The 19,378-nt window shown below is 41.8% G+C and overlaps 1 protein-coding gene and 1 long non-coding RNA gene across 5 annotated transcripts in view; one reads left to right on the top strand and one right to left on the bottom strand.

Annotated features, from left to right (window-relative positions):
• Positions 1–19,378, bottom strand: part of LOC128694762 (latrophilin-like protein LAT-2) — a 43,401-nt gene that overhangs the window by 14,809 nt on the left and 9,214 nt on the right. For 3 of the 4 annotated variants that reach the window (XM_070095657.1, XM_070095656.1, XM_070095655.1), the window contains 8 exons: positions 10,697–10,849; positions 6,338–6,430; positions 5,464–5,616; positions 4,147–4,359; positions 3,341–3,441; positions 2,991–3,143; positions 1,549–1,689; positions 29–148 (listed from right to left, as the gene is read on the bottom strand). In XM_070095657.1, the coding sequence (XP_069951758.1) occupies positions 29–148; positions 1,549–1,689; positions 2,991–3,143; positions 3,341–3,441; positions 4,147–4,359; positions 5,464–5,616; positions 6,338–6,392 (936 nt within the window). In that variant the 5' untranslated portion in view covers positions 6,393–6,430; positions 10,697–10,849. The remainder of the gene's footprint in view (positions 1–28; positions 149–1,548; positions 1,690–2,990; positions 3,144–3,340; positions 3,442–4,146; positions 4,360–5,463; positions 5,617–6,337; positions 6,431–10,696; positions 10,850–19,378) is intronic. The other variant, XM_053785063.2, reaches the window with a different exon arrangement.
• LOC138854167 (uncharacterized) overlaps positions 1–19,378 on the top strand; it is an 81,513-nt gene that overhangs the window by 315 nt on the left and 61,820 nt on the right. The gene's annotated exons all lie outside the window — the stretch shown is intronic.

Here is a 19,378-nt window from a genome sequence, read left to right on the forward strand (position 1 = left end):
GGTGAGTGCTATGTATACCTGTACTCACCTTGGTGAGTGATGACCAGGAGGTGGAAACAGTGATGACATCACCGGTAATTGCCACCAGTTTACTAGTGTAGTTCTTGGCCAGTGAGACGCGCACCTCAGCCTCCTCCACTCCCTGCATCTGTGTGTGACATGTGTGTCAGACAGGTGTGTCAACACCAAAATACAGCCATAAGTATTGTTGAATTAGTAATTGGGAAAAGATAATTCACCTGGGTGAGCCGGGATAGGCCAGTTTCATTTGGGTGTTAAAGTTATTGTGAGGTAGATCTCGTCACACGTCACATAAGTAACACGTCACGTCACACGTCACATAAGTAACCGCCATATAAATTTGTTAATGAGTGTCGGGTTTGCCTGGAATAATTTCTATAATTTCTATTATCTGTTGGCTCTTTTTTAAGTGCAAGTCATGCCGGTGAAAGCAATTAGCCAGGCACTGTTTAATTAGCAAGAGAGCTCATTACCAATGCGGGCTTAGGTTCGGTTAGGTCCCCGGTAATTAGGTGGCACAGACGACCTTGTCTGAGGTGATTCATTGTTACTGTTAACGTCCAGGTTTAGAAACTATTATTTTTGTATTTGAAGTCAAGTGCACTGAGACAAGTAATGATAAATTCCTTGTGTATAACAGCCCGTATGCGCACTCATGTACGTGATCGTTCTCATACGAGTTTACGCACATGACCACAAACGTGCACACAGCAGCACAGCCATTGGCACCTAGGCACAAAAGGCTCGTAGGTGCAAATATAAACCCTAAAGTAAAAAAAAATAGGCACACAGACGTATGCTCATAAGTACCACGATAATCGTGTAAACAAATAAACTTTAGTGTTCATGTGAAGCGCTAAACCTGTATTCAAAGCAGAAGATACAAATATTAGTGTGTGTGTGTAGGGGGGGAAGGGGGAAGCCATGTTCTTTGTAACAGAACCTGGTGAGAAGGATCTCAGTGAGAGAGCGAAATGTGCCACTGGCCAAGGGTCAGTAAATATCGCCTTGAAGACACACACAACTTAAAAAAAAAAAATCCTACACAAAATCTTAAGAGGCAAAACGGGATGTTTAAAATTTTAAACTGTTTTTGAGAGAAGTGGACACTAATATTTTCACTTTAAGAGATCTTTACTGAAAAAATCTCGGTTCTTGGACCTTATTGACTTTAAATACATGTATGAGAAGTGATTATTGTTGATGGTCGTGAGTAAGTGTTCTGTTGTTGCTACACGTTACTTTGTCTGTTGCACGTTACCTTGTCTGTTGCACGTTACCTTGTCTGTTGCACGTTACCTTGTCTGTTGCACGTTACCTTGTCTGTTGCACGTTACCTTGTCTGTTGCACGTTACCTTGTCTGTTGCACGTTACTTTGTCTGTTGCACGTTACCTTGTCTGTTGCACGTTACCTTGTCTGTTGCACGTTACCTTGTCTGTTGCACGTTACCTTGTCTGTTGCACGTTACCTTGTCTGTTGCACGTTACCTTGTCTGTTGCACGTTACCTTGTGTGCCATACGTTACCTGGTGTTGACAGAGAATGCTGAGGTTGTGAACTACTGTATTAAGAGTGTTCAGGTCGTTGTAGGTCATCTGCTGGTGTTGACCTGTGTTGTTCTTGACCTGATCTGCGATCGTCACAGCGGAGTAGTTCCCGGAGTATATCTGTTGGTCAAAACACACAAAGTTGATTAACTTACTGTTGTGTCAAAGTAACTACACCGACTCTCTGAGAGAACTAATTAACTATCTGGAAGTAAATATGGCCTTGTATATTGAGGCTCAAATTCTTTTTTTTTTAATTTCCTCCCTTGCTAATTAACTGTTACTTTCCACTAATACATACATCCTTCCTCGTGTACTCTCACCCTCATCTCTCACCCTCATCTCTCACCCTCATCTCTCACCCTCATCTCTCACCCTCATCTCTCACCCTCCTCTCTCACCCTCCTCTCTCACCCTCCTCTCTCACCCTCCTCTCTCACCCTCCTCTCTCGCCCTCCTCTCTCGCCCTCCTCTCTCGCCCTCCTCTCTCGCCCTCCTCTCTCGCCCTCCTCTCTCGCCCTCCTCTCTCGCCCTCCTCTCTCGCCCTCCTCTCTCGCCCTCCTCTCTCACCCTCCTCTCTCGCCCTCCTCTCTCGCCCTCCTCTCTCGCCCTCCTCTCTCGCCCTCCTCTCTCGCCCTCCTCTCTCGCCCTCCTCTCTCGCCCTCCTCTCTCGCCCTCCTCTCTCACCCTCCTCTCTCACCCTCCTCTCTCACCCTCCTCTCTCACCCTCCTCTCTCACCCTCCTCTCTCGAACTCCTCTCTCACCCTCCCTCACCTCTCTCTCCCAATAATGAGGTGAAAAGGGAGGGGGGTCTTGGTGTGGCGAAGGAGCTCTTGATTCAAGAAATGAGTTTTCTTTCCTCAAAACTCTCTCTCTCTCTCTTTCTCTCTCTCTCTCTCTCTCTCTCTCTCTCTCTCTCTCTCTCTCTCTCTCTCTCTCTCTCTCTCTCTCTCTCCACTCGGCCTCTTCAATGGAGAAATTTCCCTCTTGTGAATTTCAGCCACTAGGTAGAAGAGACAATGGTTGGTTGAGGGCGGCACATGGTTTCTTTTTTACTTCTCGGAGCTGTTCTTTCCCTTTTCATATATTTAAAAAAAAAAACATTTGAGGGCGGTGTTGGCTTTGCTGTGACTGAGGATTCTGTTGTGTACAGCTAGCAAGAGTCGTCAGTGTTCGTGGCAGTTCCATGTAATCCTCGTTGCCGTTGCGCTGTTACCTGGCTTAGTTGGTTCTCCGTTCACTGTGTATTTAGATGTACAACGTGGTCTGTCTGCCCTAACCTAAGTCTAATATTGCGAGTCTATCGTCGAAAATCTAACGTAAGCAAGTTGAGCAGATGATCCATATGGTTTAGCACGGGTTTTTATATATAATTTTAACCCTCTCCTGCTCTCTCTGACCTTCTCTGTCTGTCTCTCACCTTGTCCTGGACATCAATTATCCACTGAAGAACGCAGGAGTCCTGTATAACAACGAGTGCGGGACCTGGGAGATGGCATGTAAGTGTCCTGGTGCCCGAGTAGCCGGGAGGGCAAGCCACCTCCACCACCTGCCCAGGGCACACCTGCCCACCCTGAGGCCAATCAATATTTATATAAATCAGCAGAAGAAAGCTCTAATGTGAGTTTGTATAGACTGTGTGATAATTTATTGAAAAATAAGTTTATAATGTTTAATTAGTTTTTCTTTATACGTAATTTTTAGTAATTTTGAAAATGAGCAAATTTATAGTAACTGAAGAGTTGATTTTAAGGAACAATAGAAAGTTACCAGAGGAATATTGAAGGTTGCAGCAGCCTGTGTGTTGCCTGGTGTTGCAGCAGCCTGTGTGTTGCCTGGTGTTTCTCTCTCCTGCAGCATCTGGCAACACCCTGTACCATAAACACGGAGACACTGTGTAATATATCCAACTAAAGGAGGCTTTTATTTCTATTGTTTTTATTAAGCATACAAGAAAAGCAGATAATTATACAATTTTCCCACCAGTGTTAACTGAATTAATAAAGGAAGAGAGTTGACCATCACTCGCTCCATAGCTGTTTTTCCGGAATGAAAACAGAGCAGGAAGTACTGTACTTCCCACCACTGGAATATAAATCTGTAACAGACTTTCCCGAGATCCTACATAAAACTCTACAAATGTCACTCCAACAGCACTGCAAATCCCAAAGAACACTTTCCTCCTGTCTCATCCGGCGGACGCCTACTGTATGCTCCGGCCCCTGGCTCTCCTGTACCCTGCAAAAGGGTGCCCTGATGCAGGTGAAGGGTTCTTGATCCGGGGAATTGGAGCTACCCTTCATATTTTTTTTTGGGGGGGGGGGAGATCAAGCTTGTTTATTATATGGTCCATACGGGAACATGTAAATAAGCGCGCTCGCGCGCACACACGAGCTTACACACTGCTGCACAGCAATGTATATTGACGTAATTTTTTATTGACATTCTGGCAGTTATAAACATTTCAACGTTGACATCTTAGAATGGTCAGATAAAGCGTTGATCCTGCATGGGTCGTTTAATAAGCGCATAATGTTAAGTTGAGCGTTGACAACATAGTGAGCAACCTGACTCACCCTCGTCAGTGGTTGTACTGGTGGTGGTGGTGGAGGAGGTTGTAGTGGCAGCACCAGTAGTTGTCGTAGGTGTTGGGGACACTGGTGTGGTTGTCTGAGAGGTGGTGGTGGTTGTTGTAAAGGTGGTCGTACTCGAGGGGGTCTCACAGAGAACATAATCTGGACTCTTCGCCTTGTAGGAAAGAAGACCCCATCTCCTGTAGGTGTCATTGTCTGATGAAGACAACACAACCTCGTTGTACAATGATGTGCGTACACAGGTATACAAGGGAGCACAGGTGTACAATTGTGTATGCATGATAATTAAAGTGTAATGAACACTTGCCTCCGCTGAAGGGTACCCAACATGTAGACTGAAAAGCAGCCGTGGAAATGACTGTTTCGATTCCCAACTGTGTCATCAGGTGACAAGGACTCACGTTGAAAATCGAAAAAGTCTCAATTTCAATGCTATTTTCCTGTTTACATGCGTGATACCCTTCAGCATGTGTACACGTGTACAAGGAAGCATAGATGCAAAGATGTATACATAACACAGGTGTACAGTGACCTCCTGCGGCAGCAGGTGAACCTAAAAAAAAATCAGTTTACAGCGGCACACGAAAACAAAATCAGATATCAAGAAATTTTTTGGTTCCATAGCGACTTGCTGAATATCCCAAGTTGAATTATATTAAATTAGAGGAAACAGTTTAGTAAATGCACCCACCCTCCCTGTATGTATATATATATATATATATATATATATATATATATATATATATATATATATATATATATATATATATATATATATATATATATTATTTATATATTATATTTTGTTTTTTTTTCAACAAGTCCAGCGTCTCCCACCTAGGCAGGGTGACCCTCCAGCTTATCTTGTGATCCTCGTGTGTGAGTCAGTAGGGTTGACCAAAAATAAAAATGTCGATGCTTGAGATATTAACATCCCAAAAACCTGGTATTTAAGACTAACTAAGTCAGTATAACTTACATTTAATACTATGCAATCTGTTTTCTGTCCTCACTCTCAAATTTCAAATTCTCTCTTACTATTTTTTATTCAAATCAACTGGGTACTTTCTCAGCTCAACAGCTACTGGGGGGTGGGGGATAACTGTTAATTTCCCACTGTTTAAAACTACATAATTTGCTTCTGTGTCGCTATTTTCACTACTCTCCATGCTTCAGAGGTCACCCTCACTCTTTTCCCCACCCCTCTCTTTCCCGTTTGTTATCGTTTCTTTTCCTCATCCTTCCCATCCCGCCTCATAGCTCTCATTGCAGCCTTTTTTCCTCTCCTTGACATCTCACCATCACTGCACATTTGCTGGTTGTTGCCCAGGAGGAGGAGAGTGTAGGTTCCTGGAGGGACCCTAGCATTCTCTTCAGGGAGACCAGTGCTCTTGTTCAGCAGGACGACTTCTGAAGGTATCTTATGGTCCACTGATGTGTTCCACCCCATTCCTGTCGAGGAAAAAACACACACTAATTACTACCACTTCAGCGTCCTATGAGGTGTTCCACTATGACCATTCTTATGAATGGGAAAAAGTGTCATAATCCTTTAATATGGACAATCTATGCAACGTACATTTAAATAAAACTTAATATTTAGGAGACAAAATCACTACTACTGACCATATCAGCCCTATATTCCTGCTCTCTAAAAAGCCACAATCATTCATTCCAATATCTCTTGGATTATCTCTTTACTTTAGATATTCTTTAGCGCTTAATACCAATATATATAATAATAATTTGACCCTGCGATGCGCATTTCCCTTAATCACCGCTCGTTCTTGTGGGTCATTGTTACCGTAGCGAACTTCTCTCTGAACTATGAATATTGTCCCTTCAGCCGTCAGCAATTTATTTAGGTTAGTCGTATTTCGCTAACTGTACATTGCATGTCCTTATGTGTGCTTTATTTTTTTTTATTGCCAAGAGTGTTGAGTGATCTTCCAGGTTAAGGTACTCTTAAAATATCAAAACGACCTAATTTCTACCTCTCTCCTGCTTGATCCTTCTCAACTTGCTGTGACACTCCAGTAGGTTCGTGCTAAAGACTCGTTCTTCAGCCAGGCTCCACCACTCTACTACTGATTACCTTATCTTTAACTTAAGTGGATAGTACTTCAGTAATGTTGACATTTGCTGTGATGCTGAATGATAATGTAACATTTACCATTATGGTGGGTGAGGACCTCCACAGGTGTCTCGTAATGGGTCTTGACGCTCATTATGCCAGATGTCAATATGTTAGTCTTGTTTTTCGTTGCTGTAAGCAAGTAAACACAGTTTTAACAATTATAAAGAGCATTTTACTAAATAAATACACACACACACACACACACACCTGAAATACATACACACCTGAAATACAATAAATCTATGTAAATAAAAACTGGATAAAGTGAACTACAGGTAAGAAAACTGTTGGCTTAGGCCATATTTTATGAAAACGAACTGGAATCAAATGTTAAATGAATTTGGTTTAAATAAAATGTGAGTTTACCATCGTATGTCAACACGATAATTCGCAAGGAATCAATTGCCGAAGCAATTCGTAGCCATCTTGATAGGCACAGATTGATTAATGAATCTCAACACGGTTTTACAAAGGGGCGTTCCTGTCTTACGAATTTACTAACTTTTTTCACTAAGGTGTTTGAGGAGGTAGATCATGGTAATGAATATGATATTGTGTATATGGACTTCAGTAAGGCTTTCGATAGAGTTCCACACCAGAGGCTATTGAGGAAACTTAAGGCACACGGAATAGGAGGGGAAATTTTTTCCTGGGTAGAGGCATGGCTGACAAATAGGCAGCAGAGAGTTTGCATAAATGGGGAGAAATCAGAATGGGGGCACGTCACAAGCGGTGTTCCTCAGGGGTCAGTGTTGGGCCCGTTGTTGTTCACAATTTACATAAACGACGTAGATGAGGGAATAAATAGCGACATAAGCAAATTTGCTGATGACACCAAAATAGGCCGTCCAATTCATTCTAATGAGGACACTAGAGCACTCCAGGATGATTTGAATAGGTTGATGCAATGGTCGGAGAAGTGGCAGATGCAGTTTAATATTGACAAATGCAAAGTTCTAAACGTTGGACAGGTAAATAACCATGCCACATATAAACTAAATAATGTAGATCTTAATACTACTGATTGCGAAAAGGATTTAGGAGTTCTGGTTAGCAGTAATCTAAAACCAAGACAACAGTGCATTAGTGTTGGCAATAAAGCTAACAGAATTCTTGGCTTCATATCTAGAAGTATAAATAATAGAAGTCCTCAGGTTGTTCTTCAACTCTTTATATCCTTGGTTAGGCCTCATTTAGACTATGCTGCTCAGTTCTGGTCACCGTATTACAGAATGGGTATAAATGCTCTGGAAAACGTACAGAGGAGGATGACCAAGGTGATCCCATATAGCAGAAATTTTTCCTATGAGGATAGACTGAGGGCCCTGAATCTGCACGCTCTCGAAAGGCGTAGAATTAGGGGGGATATGATCGAGGTGTATAAATGGAAAACAGGAATAAAGGGGATGTAAATAGCGTGCTGAAAATTTCCAGCCAAGACAAGACTCGCAGCAATGGTTTCAAGTTGGAAAAATTCAGATTCAGGAAGGATATAGGAAAGCACTGGTTTGGTAATAGAGTTGTGGATGAGCGGAACAAGCTCCCGAGTACAGTTATTGAGGCTAAAACGTTGTGTAGTTTTAAAAATAGGTTAGATAAATACATGAGTGGGTGTGAGTTGGACCTGACTAGCTTGTGCTGCTGGGTCTGCTGCAGTGCTCCATCCTTGTGTGGAGGTGACCAGACTGGATGGGTCATTGGGCTAATCCGGGGGGGGGGGACACATGGACATGCTCCGCATGGGTCAGTAGGCCTGTTGCAGTGTTCCTTCTTTCTTATGTTCTTAAGTCAATGGTGAGCATTAAACAGTACGAATAAGACATGATAAATAAGACACATGTACAACACCTGGGTGTCTTTATTGATACACTGGTCGCCAAGCCAGTGGCTTTTTCAATCCAGTAGAGATTGTATACTGGAGGCACTGGAATATATGGAGAGGAAACTATCTGTATTGTTTGTAGATGAATGGTTCAGAGAACCGACATGTTGATAAATTTATCTGTATTGTATTGATAAAGCTCTGTGTGGCGAAACGTCTAGAAAATAGACACCCAGATGTTGCTCATGTCTAATTCATCATCTTGTCGGTATTATATACCAGTGATATATACTCTACCAGACAGCAACTTCACGGATTCTTGGTACAGTGAACATCTCCACAATTCTACTCGCTATCTCTGGCCCAATTCTTGGGCATAACCTACTTCCACTAGGGGAATCCCACCTACCAGTGACAATGCCTTCGTCTGCTGCACCTCATCTGACTCCAGTATATGAGCGACATTCTTCCTGCTCGTGCCTCAGACTCTTCAAGACTATGGTGGTCATCACCTGCTCCTAGGCTGAGGGACTGATTACCTCATTTTCTACTGTCTTCTGTATATAGTTCTACAGTCTTTGTTAGTAACAATGATAATACAAGGAACGTAAGCTACGTAATTGTTTGTTCAGACGAGAAAAATGTTTGAAAGTGAATCGGCACATGCGAGCTTGTTTTAGGTCCTGACCTCCTAACTTGCAACTGCAATGGATACCACTGCAGTAGCAAGACACAGGTAGAACAGACAGTGGAGCCACGTGAGTTGAAGGAAAGACCCATCGTTGTATGACCCATTTGGGATTATCACCTATTTTTTGCAATATAATAATTACGAACACTCACGGATATAAAGACAATACTGGAGACTTGACAATAATTTTGTCATGTTTACGAACCAAGGATAATTCAAGATAGACATGGTCGGTTTTCAAAACCATTCATCACATGTTTTTTTCAGTCCTGCTGCCTGTGATGTGAAAGTCTACTAACTCCCAGTTATCTCTTTACCATTAGTATACAGAGGGGGTGGGGGGAAGCAGCTACATGATTTGCCTTTGTCTTGTGTAGCCCAGGGATCGAATCTGGGTCATTTTTGTGAGCACAAAGCTAGATCAATTCCCTTAATGTGGGTACTTAGGTATATAAATACAACAAACCCAGAAGTAGCGATGAACATGACCTGGGGGGGGGATATGATGTGGGGTGAACATAACAGTGAAATGGTTGAGGTCAGGTCTCTGCACAAGTTCAGAGAGAAGAACCATGAAACTTATATCAGTCTGTCTTTAGTTAAGAGGCGGTCCAGCAGCTAATGCAATTAGGGAAATGCAAATTACTAATTACACAGACATGACAATGTTTCTGAAGTTGAGAAATAACCCACAGTACCGTTGTTGCAACAATTCATAACTAACCCACAATAGTGGTTGCAACAATTAAAATCAACCAACAAGTTGGAGATAAAACCAAACGATATTTCGGTCGGTCCTGGACCATTAACAATTAAAATAGGGACTCTACAACATTCCAGCACAGACCAAAACATCTGCTGTCGTATCATAGCTCCTCGTTAGTAACCTGAAAGGTCCAAGACAGTTCAGTAATTACCGGACGGAGGCTGGAGCCTCCACCACCATTAACGTTGAATAACCCGCACGGGTTTAGTAGTTCACTGAATACTTGTGCTCAAAGTCCCTGATGAGCAGTAAACCCTTATGGATCACACAGCATCTGTGAAACGAAATTAAATCAGATTTGATCCCATATGAGTACTTCTTAAAACCTTGGAAGGTTAAGCCTGTGGCTGTGAGAGTAGAGAACTTTAACAGAAGAAAGGACACGGAAGGCGGCCTACTGGCCCATAATAGGCAGGTTTTTTCAAGTCCTCAAGTCCAAAACATATTCTCCCAAGTCATTTTTAATGCTACCCAAGCATACCCTACCTTAATTTTCACCATTATTATTAAAGGAATATATGCTTTTTAAAACAATATAGAGAGCTTTAAAACAATGCTATAGACGTTTTAATATATTTTATATCTAACTAGAAAAAATGCACTCGTTGCTCTGACCCACACGGACGGAGGACCAACCTTCATTTTTTCCCATTAATATTTATACGTGTGTGTTTTTATTGCAATAATTCCGAATATAAAGCGCCTAAATTTACATGCTTTAATAAAGGTTTTATATGTACAAAACACCAGAGAAACATTTCGTTCGCTGTCCTGACAGGCCAACACAGACTGACACACACTCGAGTTTACTCCACATAATCAAATCCCTGGCTGTACTGACCTCCAAAGTTAAGACACTTGTGCAACATCTGGTTATCTTGATTGTAGACGTTTCGCCATCTCTACAACCACGGTGCTCTAAACACCACCTCCAAGGCTGAGGGACTGATTACCTCATCTTTTGCATATAGTTCTTCGTATTTCTTATTATCTCCAAGAATCTGTATTGATAAAGCCACTGGAGGGCGAAACGTCTACAATAAAGATAATTAGATGTTGCACATGTGTCTTAACTTTCATCTTGTCGGTATTGTATACCTGTGTTGCACAACTGACCTCCAAAGTTGGTATTAATGTTGCAGAGTAAACAATTTAGCAGGAAGTTGAACTCTTCTGCACTCTCGATACCCACTCTTCTCTCCTGCCCTACACACACCTCAGAGTCCACGTACTCTACCGCCTCACTAACACTCACTTTCCTTGTCAACTCTGAAACAGAGAAAAAGAAAGGTGAACACAACAGAAGCCTTCATGTGCAGGTGTCTTGATGCTGGGGAAGGTTCATGGTGTCTTGATGTTGGGGAAGGTTCATGGTGTCTTGATGCTGGGGAAGGTTCATGGTGTCTTGATGCTGGGGAAGGTTCATGGTGTCTTGATGTTGGGGAAGGTTCATGGTGTCTTGATGTTGGGGTATCATGTGGGGTTCGAACACGTGGATAGGGTAAAGTAATACTCACGTAGGCTGGTAGTACGTATAATTACGGATAATGTGGGAAGCGCCCAAACAGCCGTGACCTACCTCCTTGCTCACTCTCGAATAACTGACCGCCCACAGTACCCATATGTGAGGGGGTCTTTGAATACTGCTGTGGTCAACACAATATGAATACAGACAGTGACTCAGGCAGAGACGGTTGGTAGTGAGTCATCTACTGGTACACTGGTTACTGGTAACTGGTTACTACTACTGAGAGCTCGGCGACGCTAACGTATGTCGTCCCGACATACAACTAATACAAACTAGAGATGGCAGGTATACGGCTTGGGCTGATTCTATACAATGTCAAAGTACACAACAATTGAACATTATAGCATACATAAGTAGAACATTGGAATGGAAGCTTACGTAACTGAAACTGTAATGCAATACAAGGTATAATATAGCACAACTCATCGAATGAAACTCAACGTTGAGATTACACAATAGAAGTGATAAAAAAAAAATTTGATCGATCGATCTGTATTCATGTGATCTACGGATTCTGAGGAAGAATATATACAAAGAAAGGAGTGTTTAACAGAAAGGCAGATTCGGTGCACTCAAATCTAGACTGTTAACTCTCAGAATTCGGAGAGAACGTGAACACAAAAAAAAATTCTTGAATACTGATAAGTTGATACTGTAATTATTCATCTATACAGGTTATTTACATTTAACCCCAACTCTGCTAGGGTAAGATTGACATATGCAGAATGAGTGTCATCTCTGGGAGGATCAAACTCTGTTGCATTGGCTAACTCATGCTGTATTTGAGGCAAATCTGAATTGGAAGTTACAAATGATACTTGAGGATTTCTCAATACCTGTCGTGTACGTAGGGAATAACGACATTCAGGTTGATCGTCTGACTGAGTATCAGAGGAAGAGAGTACAGGATCAGGAAGATTGTCAGAGTCTGTCACATTAGTCTGGGTTGGAACATCATTATCATCACATACTAACTTCATATGATCTAAATGCGATTCTTTATACTGACCAGTACTAATTTCTCTAACCTTATACTTATTACCAGTGATATGTTCAACTACTCGATAAGGACCAACAAACTTTTGATCAAGCTTTGGCATTGCAGACGTTTTGTTAAAGTTAATCAGCATAACTCTCGAACCTACTTTGATTTTGGATGGCTTTGCTAGAGTGTTTGCGACTCTTGTAAATTCTGCTCTTGATTTATGAAGTGTTTCACGGATTCTTCTAAAAACACTTTGAGCTAAGCTGGTACGAGTTGCTATGAAATCATCAGGGTTGTAATTTGGTTTCGGATTAGAATATAACAACTCATAAGGCAAACGTTTATCTACACCGTACAATGCATAATGTGGAGTGTCACCTATAGAAACATTGTAAGCAGAATTTATAGCACACTGCACATCAGGTATGACTTCATCCCAAGTTTCACTGTTGGGATTGATAGTGGCTCTCAAGACATCAAGTACTTTCTTATTGGTTCGTTCCGCTAACCCATTGCTGGCAGGATGATGAGGAACAATGGTGGATTTAGAGATCTTGTACAAGGTGCACAAATTTTCAAGAATCTCATTACAGAATTCACCTCCATTATCTGTTACTAGGGACTTAGGGGTGGTATGCCTGCAGATAATGCGTTCTTTAAACGCTTTAGCTACTGTCTCGGCAGTCTTATCTGCAATAGGAACTAACTCACAATATCTGGTGAAATGGTCTACCATAACACACAGATGTTTGTTGCCTTGGAGGGAACATTGGAAATTAGTTAACAAATCTAGCGCAACTCTTTCCCAAGGTTCGCTAGTGGTTGGATATACTTGGATTGGATTAGGACCATTAGCATTACCTTTATGTTGCATGCAGACACTACATTTCTTAACATACTCAGAAATATCAGTTGCCATACGAGGCCAAAAGTATTTCAATCTGGCTTGTTTTACTGAACGATCCATACCAGGGTGTGCAACACCTGGTACATCGTGAACTAGCTGTAAGGCTACATTCACTAGTGACTGTGGAATTACTAACTGGTATACTCTTCTGCTAGGAGTACCCAACTCGGCTGTTCGATACAGTAATTCTTGGTTCATGACAAAGTCACTGATGGGTGCTGGTGGCTTCACAGTCAGAATAAGATCTTCCTGGAGCAGGAATCGAATCACCAGAACACAAGGGATCGGTTCTTTCTTACTGGAGGAATGAACAAACTCGGTGGAGTGGATGACTCCCCCGGTTGAAAAAAATTAACGCTATAACACGCAATATGAGCAAGGGAGAACGAATCTACTATCTCAAACTGCAAGCACAGGAGAAAAGAAATGAACACGGTGAACAATGCTGATATTCAATCTGAGTCGCACACAGTGACACGAGGTATCAGCTATAAACTTCACTTACAAACGTTAACAACGTGGAAGTTACTCGAGAAATAACTTCTTACAATGCACTGATTACTGTCAACTAGGATGGGATCACAATCTGAAACACAAGGGACAACAACAACACTCAAGTGAGCACACTAGCCACAGAAACGTCTTTCTGCACGGCTTGTGGCATCAGCAAGAGATGGCCTAACTCGTTGCAAGTCAAGTTCTTCTCAAAGCGTCCCCTGGGAAGGAACGAATACTTGAACAAGTCGCCATCGCAAGGATAGTAGTCGCACTATCCTGCGTGCATGATATTGTGGCTGGAGTCCAGACAGGAGTGACAGTATTACTAGTGCCTGACCGCTCGGCTACGTTAATAAGTAATTCACGGATCTATAGGAACTTAATCTGAACTTCACATTTCGCAGCACTTTAACAAATCTCAGATACAAGCTGTGAGAACAAACACATTGCTCAAGGGCTAGATATTGTCTTTCAGTCAGTAAGGGAATGTTGGTACTGTGGACTGATTCATATTGACTTTGACTGGCATGATACACTAAGTGAACATTCAAAAGTGACTGGGACATGATCTCAGGGAACTTACTCAAGGACATAAGGCAAAAAAAAAAAAAAAAAATAGAGAAATGACACAGTAAGCTTAAGTGGAAGAAAATGCTTAACAATTCTGCATAAGTAATAAAAAAAATGTCTAAGATACACTGCAAGAGGAAGGACAACTCAATGTAAAGGACTATTGGCCAAGAAAAAAAAATTACATTGAAATATACAAGTAAAAATATTACTGGAGACTGAATTAAATGCAAAATGAGCTGTCTTTACTCTTGCTAATAAAGGAATTAACTAATAAAATTTTAAATCAATGTAAAAAGTATAAAATAAAATTACTAAATTGTATGCAACGAGAGATAACTGGGAAATTTAAATATTTTCTAAGAATGCATAAACAAAATTAAAATATAATGCAAAGACAAACATCAGGAAAATTAATAAAATGAAAAACAAGATGCAATAATGAACTGAGAATAATAATGCAGTGCAACAAAAAAATATCAACTAAAAGTGCAACAAAATAATTCACTGCAGAACTGCAACAAAATAATTCACTGCAGAACAAGTGCAACAAAATAAGGTGTAGAAATAATCACTGCAATAATAAAGTCTCACTGGGAAAACTCAGGTTAAATAATAAAATAAAAATATGAAGAAAAACTGATTGAACACTTTAACTCTTAATTGTAAATTAGACAAAACAATTTACTCAGAGTAAAGAAAACACTTTACGTTAAAAGTAATTGAAATTACATCAAGAGTGAATTTGTTCAAAGAAATATGAAAAAGTATGAATAAAAATTAAGGAACAAAACGGGAAGAACACTTACAACGGGCACACAACACTTACAAGTGTAACACTTACAAGTGGCGGGGCACACAACACTTACAAGTGGCGGGGCACACAACACTTAATCACGTATTCATTATTTTAGTATATTCTTACAACAAAATCTTGCTGTGACTGATACGACAAAAATTTGCTGGCAAAAATAATGGTACACAAGTCTGCGAAAAAATTAGAGGAATGAGACACTGCTGGCATACGAAAAAAGACACACATAGAAATAAATGGATAATTTGGTATACTGGGGTGAATATCACTGCATGAAATACAATGACAATTACTGGAGAATACAATGCCGAAAGAATACAAAAAAAAAAAATGAATCACTTCACACAGAGTGACTGACTGGTACACTACACAATAATACTTACTACAGACAGAGAGTAGCATAAAAAAAACACAGATAAAAAAAATATGAGATGAGCGATAACACTGAAAAATATTGCAAAAATAACGAGTCAAAGAAACACTGAGTCTACACTGAAAACACAAGGTTTAGAGTACACAAGAAATTCACTATAAATGTCTCACACACGCAAATGTCTTTAAATGCAAGAAAAATGTCTCTAAACAGAAAATTATGGAGTCTGGAGTGGTCGACGGGATGACTGGTGATGAGGAAGGTTGTCCTGCGCGGTGATGACGCCGACACTCACACTGTCGTCGTGAAGAAATGCGCTTTCTCGGTGAACTCACATAACTGGCTTTATCGGTGGCGCTCGGCTACAATCTCTTGACCAATTATGTGAGCCAAAACAGTATTAGGACCCGGTACAAGGGTGAAAACAACCACAGGTAGATGAGGTGGATGGCTGGTGGTGGTGGTGTGAGTAGAATGGATGGGTGGTGGTGGTGGTGTGAGTAGAGTGGATGGGTGGTGGGTGAGGTGGTGACTCTCGCTGGCGCTCACTGGCGCGCACTCCACTCACTACCCACGAAGGTGGCTTGTAAGCCACTCTATGCCACAGGGATGGTGAAGAACACTCTTAGCATCCAACTGGGAGCACAAAGCGATATATGAAACAATACTTCAGGGAACTTGCAGAGGAACTTGCGTGGCTTACTTCTCTCTCTCAGCTGGGTTAGAAGCTGGGTTGGCTGACTGGCTTAACCCACGAGAATGGCTGACTGGAAGACGTGTAACGATGCACACAGCACGGAGGAGCAGGTGGATGACAGGAGACAGGCTGGATGACAGGCTGACTGGCGTTCACTTCCACAGTCTGGCTTACTGACTGGCTTAATTGCAAAATCCGGGTCAACCCCTCGGAGATTGAAGCAATTAGCACACGAACTAAGCCAGGAAGCTTGAAAAAACGGCTGCAACAGGCTTGCAGGCTGGAGGTGGAGGTTGTGAGGGGAGCGGCTAGCTACGGTTCACCTTTGACCCGCCGGCTACTCACAAACAGTCTTCTAACGTCTTGAAATACCCTTAAAAAAGCTTAAATCCACGCTCACACCGGTGCCACCATTTATCATGTGGGGTTCGAACACGTGGATAGGGTAAAGTAATACTCACGTAGGCTGGTAGTACGTATAATTACGGATAATGTGGGAAGCGCCCAAACAGCCGTGACCTACCTCCTTGCTCACTCTCGAATAACTGACCGCCCACAGTACCCATATGTGAGGGGGTCTTTGAATACTGCTGTGGTCAGCACAATATGAATACAGACAGTGACTCAGGCAGAGATGGTTGGTAGTGAGTCATCTACTGGTACACTGGTTACTGGTAACTGGTTACTACTACTGAGAGGGGAAGGTTCATGGTGTCTTGATGCTGGGGAAGGTTCATGGTGTCTTGATGTTGGGGAAGGTTCATGGTGTCTTGATGTTGGGGAAGGTTCATGGTGTCTTGATGTTGGGGAAGGTTCATGGTGTCTTGATGTTGGGGAAGGTTCATGGTGTCTTGATGTTGGTGAAGGTTCATGGTGTCTTGATGCTGGGGAAGGTTAATGGTGTCTTGATGCTGGGGAAGGTTCATGGTGTCTTGATGCTGGGGAAGGTTCATGGTGTCTTGATGTTGGGGAAGGTTCATGGTGTCTTGATGGGGAAGTTTCTTGGTGTCTTGATGTTGGGGAAGGTTCATGGTGTCTTGATGCTGGTGAAGGTTCATGGTGTCTTGATGTTGGGGAAGGTTCATGGTGTCTTGATGTTGGTGAAGGTTCATGGTGTCTTGATGTTGGTGAAGGTTCATGGTGTCTTGATGTTGGTGAAGGTTCATGGTGTCTTGATGTTGGGGAAGGTTCATGGTGTCTTGATGCTGGGGAAGGTTCATGGTGTCTTGATGCTGGGGAAGGTTCATGGTGTCTTGATGCTGGGGAAGGTTCATGATGTCTTGATGTTGGTGAAGGTTCATGGTGTCTTGATGTTGGTGAAGGTTCATGGTGTCTTGATGTTGGGGAAGGTTCATGGTGTCTTGATGTTGGGGAAGGTTCATGGTGTCTTGATGCTGGGGAAGGTTCATGGTGTCTTGATGCTGTGGAAGGTTCATGGTGTCTTGATGCTGGGGAAGGTTCATGGTGTCTTGATGCTGGGGAAGGTTCATGGTGTCTTGATGTTGGGGAAGGTTCATGGTGTCTTGATGCTGGGGAAGGTTCATGGTGTCTTGATGTTGGGGAAGGTTTAATGGTGTCTTGATGCTGGTGAAGTTTCATGGTGTCTTGATGCTGGTGAAGTTTCATGGTGTCTTGATGCTGGGGAAGGTTCATGGTGTCTTGATGTTGGGGAAGGTTCATGGTGTCTTGATGTTGGTGAAGGTTCATGGTGTCTTGATGTTGGTGAAGGTTCATGGTATCTTGATGTTGGGGAAGGTTCATGGTGTCTTGATATTGGGGAAGGTTCATGGTGTCTTGATGTTGGGGAAGGTTCATGGTGTGTTGATGCTGGGGAAGGTTCATGGTGTCTTGATGCTGGGGAAAGTTCATGGTGTCTTGATGAAAGTTAAGACACATGTGCAACATCTGGATATCTTTATTGTAGACGTTTCGCCATCCAGTGGCTTTATCAATACAGATTCTAGGACATAAAAGGAAGACAGTAGAACTATATACAAAAGATGAGGTAATCAGTCCCTCGGCCTTGGAGTTAGTGTTCACAGCATCGTGGTGGAGGAGAATCTGGAGCAAAGGCAAGAAGACTGGCGTTTATATAGGCGTCAGTGGAAGGGACGGGCAGCAGACGAGGGCAGTCAACATGTTGCTGTATGATTGTATGTGATCTTGAACTAAAAGAAAATAAGAAAAGAAATAAGTTCATCTTGGACGATGAGACACTATTGTCTTCAAATTATGTCCAAGAATCTGTATTGATAAAGCCACTGGATGGCGAAACGTCTACAATAAATTATTATAATAAAACATTAAACCACAACGTCTACAATAAAGATACCCAGATGTTGCACATGTGTCTCATGAGAAGGAACACTGCAGCAGGCTTACTGGCCCATGCGAAGCAGGTCCACGTCTCCTACCGGCTTAAACCAATGCCTTAATTAACCTAGTTAGGTCAGGACACATTAAGTTTTCATCATGAAACACTATGGTTAAAAATCTTTGTTTAGATTTTTTTTCCTTTTAATTGTATAGGGGTGTTCCGTGACTCCGCTTAAACCGGTAGGAGTCTTGGACCTGCCTCGCATGGGCTAGTAGGCCTGTTGCAGTGTTTCTTCTTTATGTTCTTATTAGTCTGTGTTATGAATGAGAGTAATATTATGATATTTTCTTCTGTTTTTCACGGGAAAACAAGCTCGCCCTGGACTAATCCATTTGGTGTAAAGCCGCGTTTATAATGTCAAGTACAAACGTTGTTGCTGGGGCGACAAGTATATCTGTGCTAGCATTTGCGTGTGGACAAATTAGCTGTCTCACCCAGATGCTACAAGAGGTGGTGATGCCTTCACGAGGTTGGCGTCAACCATCTTACATCCGAGTCAGGTTCTCTCCTCGCAACCTCTCGTCAGCTGCTAGCATGACTTATGATACTTAAGTCTATCATATAACCTGGTCTCCAAGCAACACGCTTCCTCGGTATTAAAAGTCTGCACTGTGCAATAGTCTTTTATCAGCTTGTGAGTTTAGTGTTACAATCTCGGTAATAAGTAATGTATCTACCAGCTGGATCTATTTACCAGCTGGATCTGTCTACCAGATGGATCTTTCACCAGTCGGTGTCCTGTGTATGTTACGCATTATAAGCTGAATCTGTCACTTGTATATTAAAAATCCGCACTAAACCTGCATGGGTCACACACAACTGAATCTGTCAAACTGAACTGTTCGGAAAAAATAATACATCTTTCGGAAAATTTCCTCCATTGAATTGAAACATATTTTTTGTGAATTAACAATGTACACAAATTCTTATCTTGGGTCAACTTACATATAATTCATCATAATTTAATATAAATTTATATATTAATTTCATGATGCTCGCTGTGGAATATATATATATATATATATATATATATATATATATATATATAT

This window comes from Cherax quadricarinatus, chromosome 51 (genome assembly GCF_038502225.1).
Source record: "Cherax quadricarinatus isolate ZL_2023a chromosome 51, ASM3850222v1, whole genome shotgun sequence".
Classification (NCBI taxonomy): Eukaryota; Metazoa; Arthropoda; class Malacostraca; order Decapoda; family Parastacidae; genus Cherax; species Cherax quadricarinatus.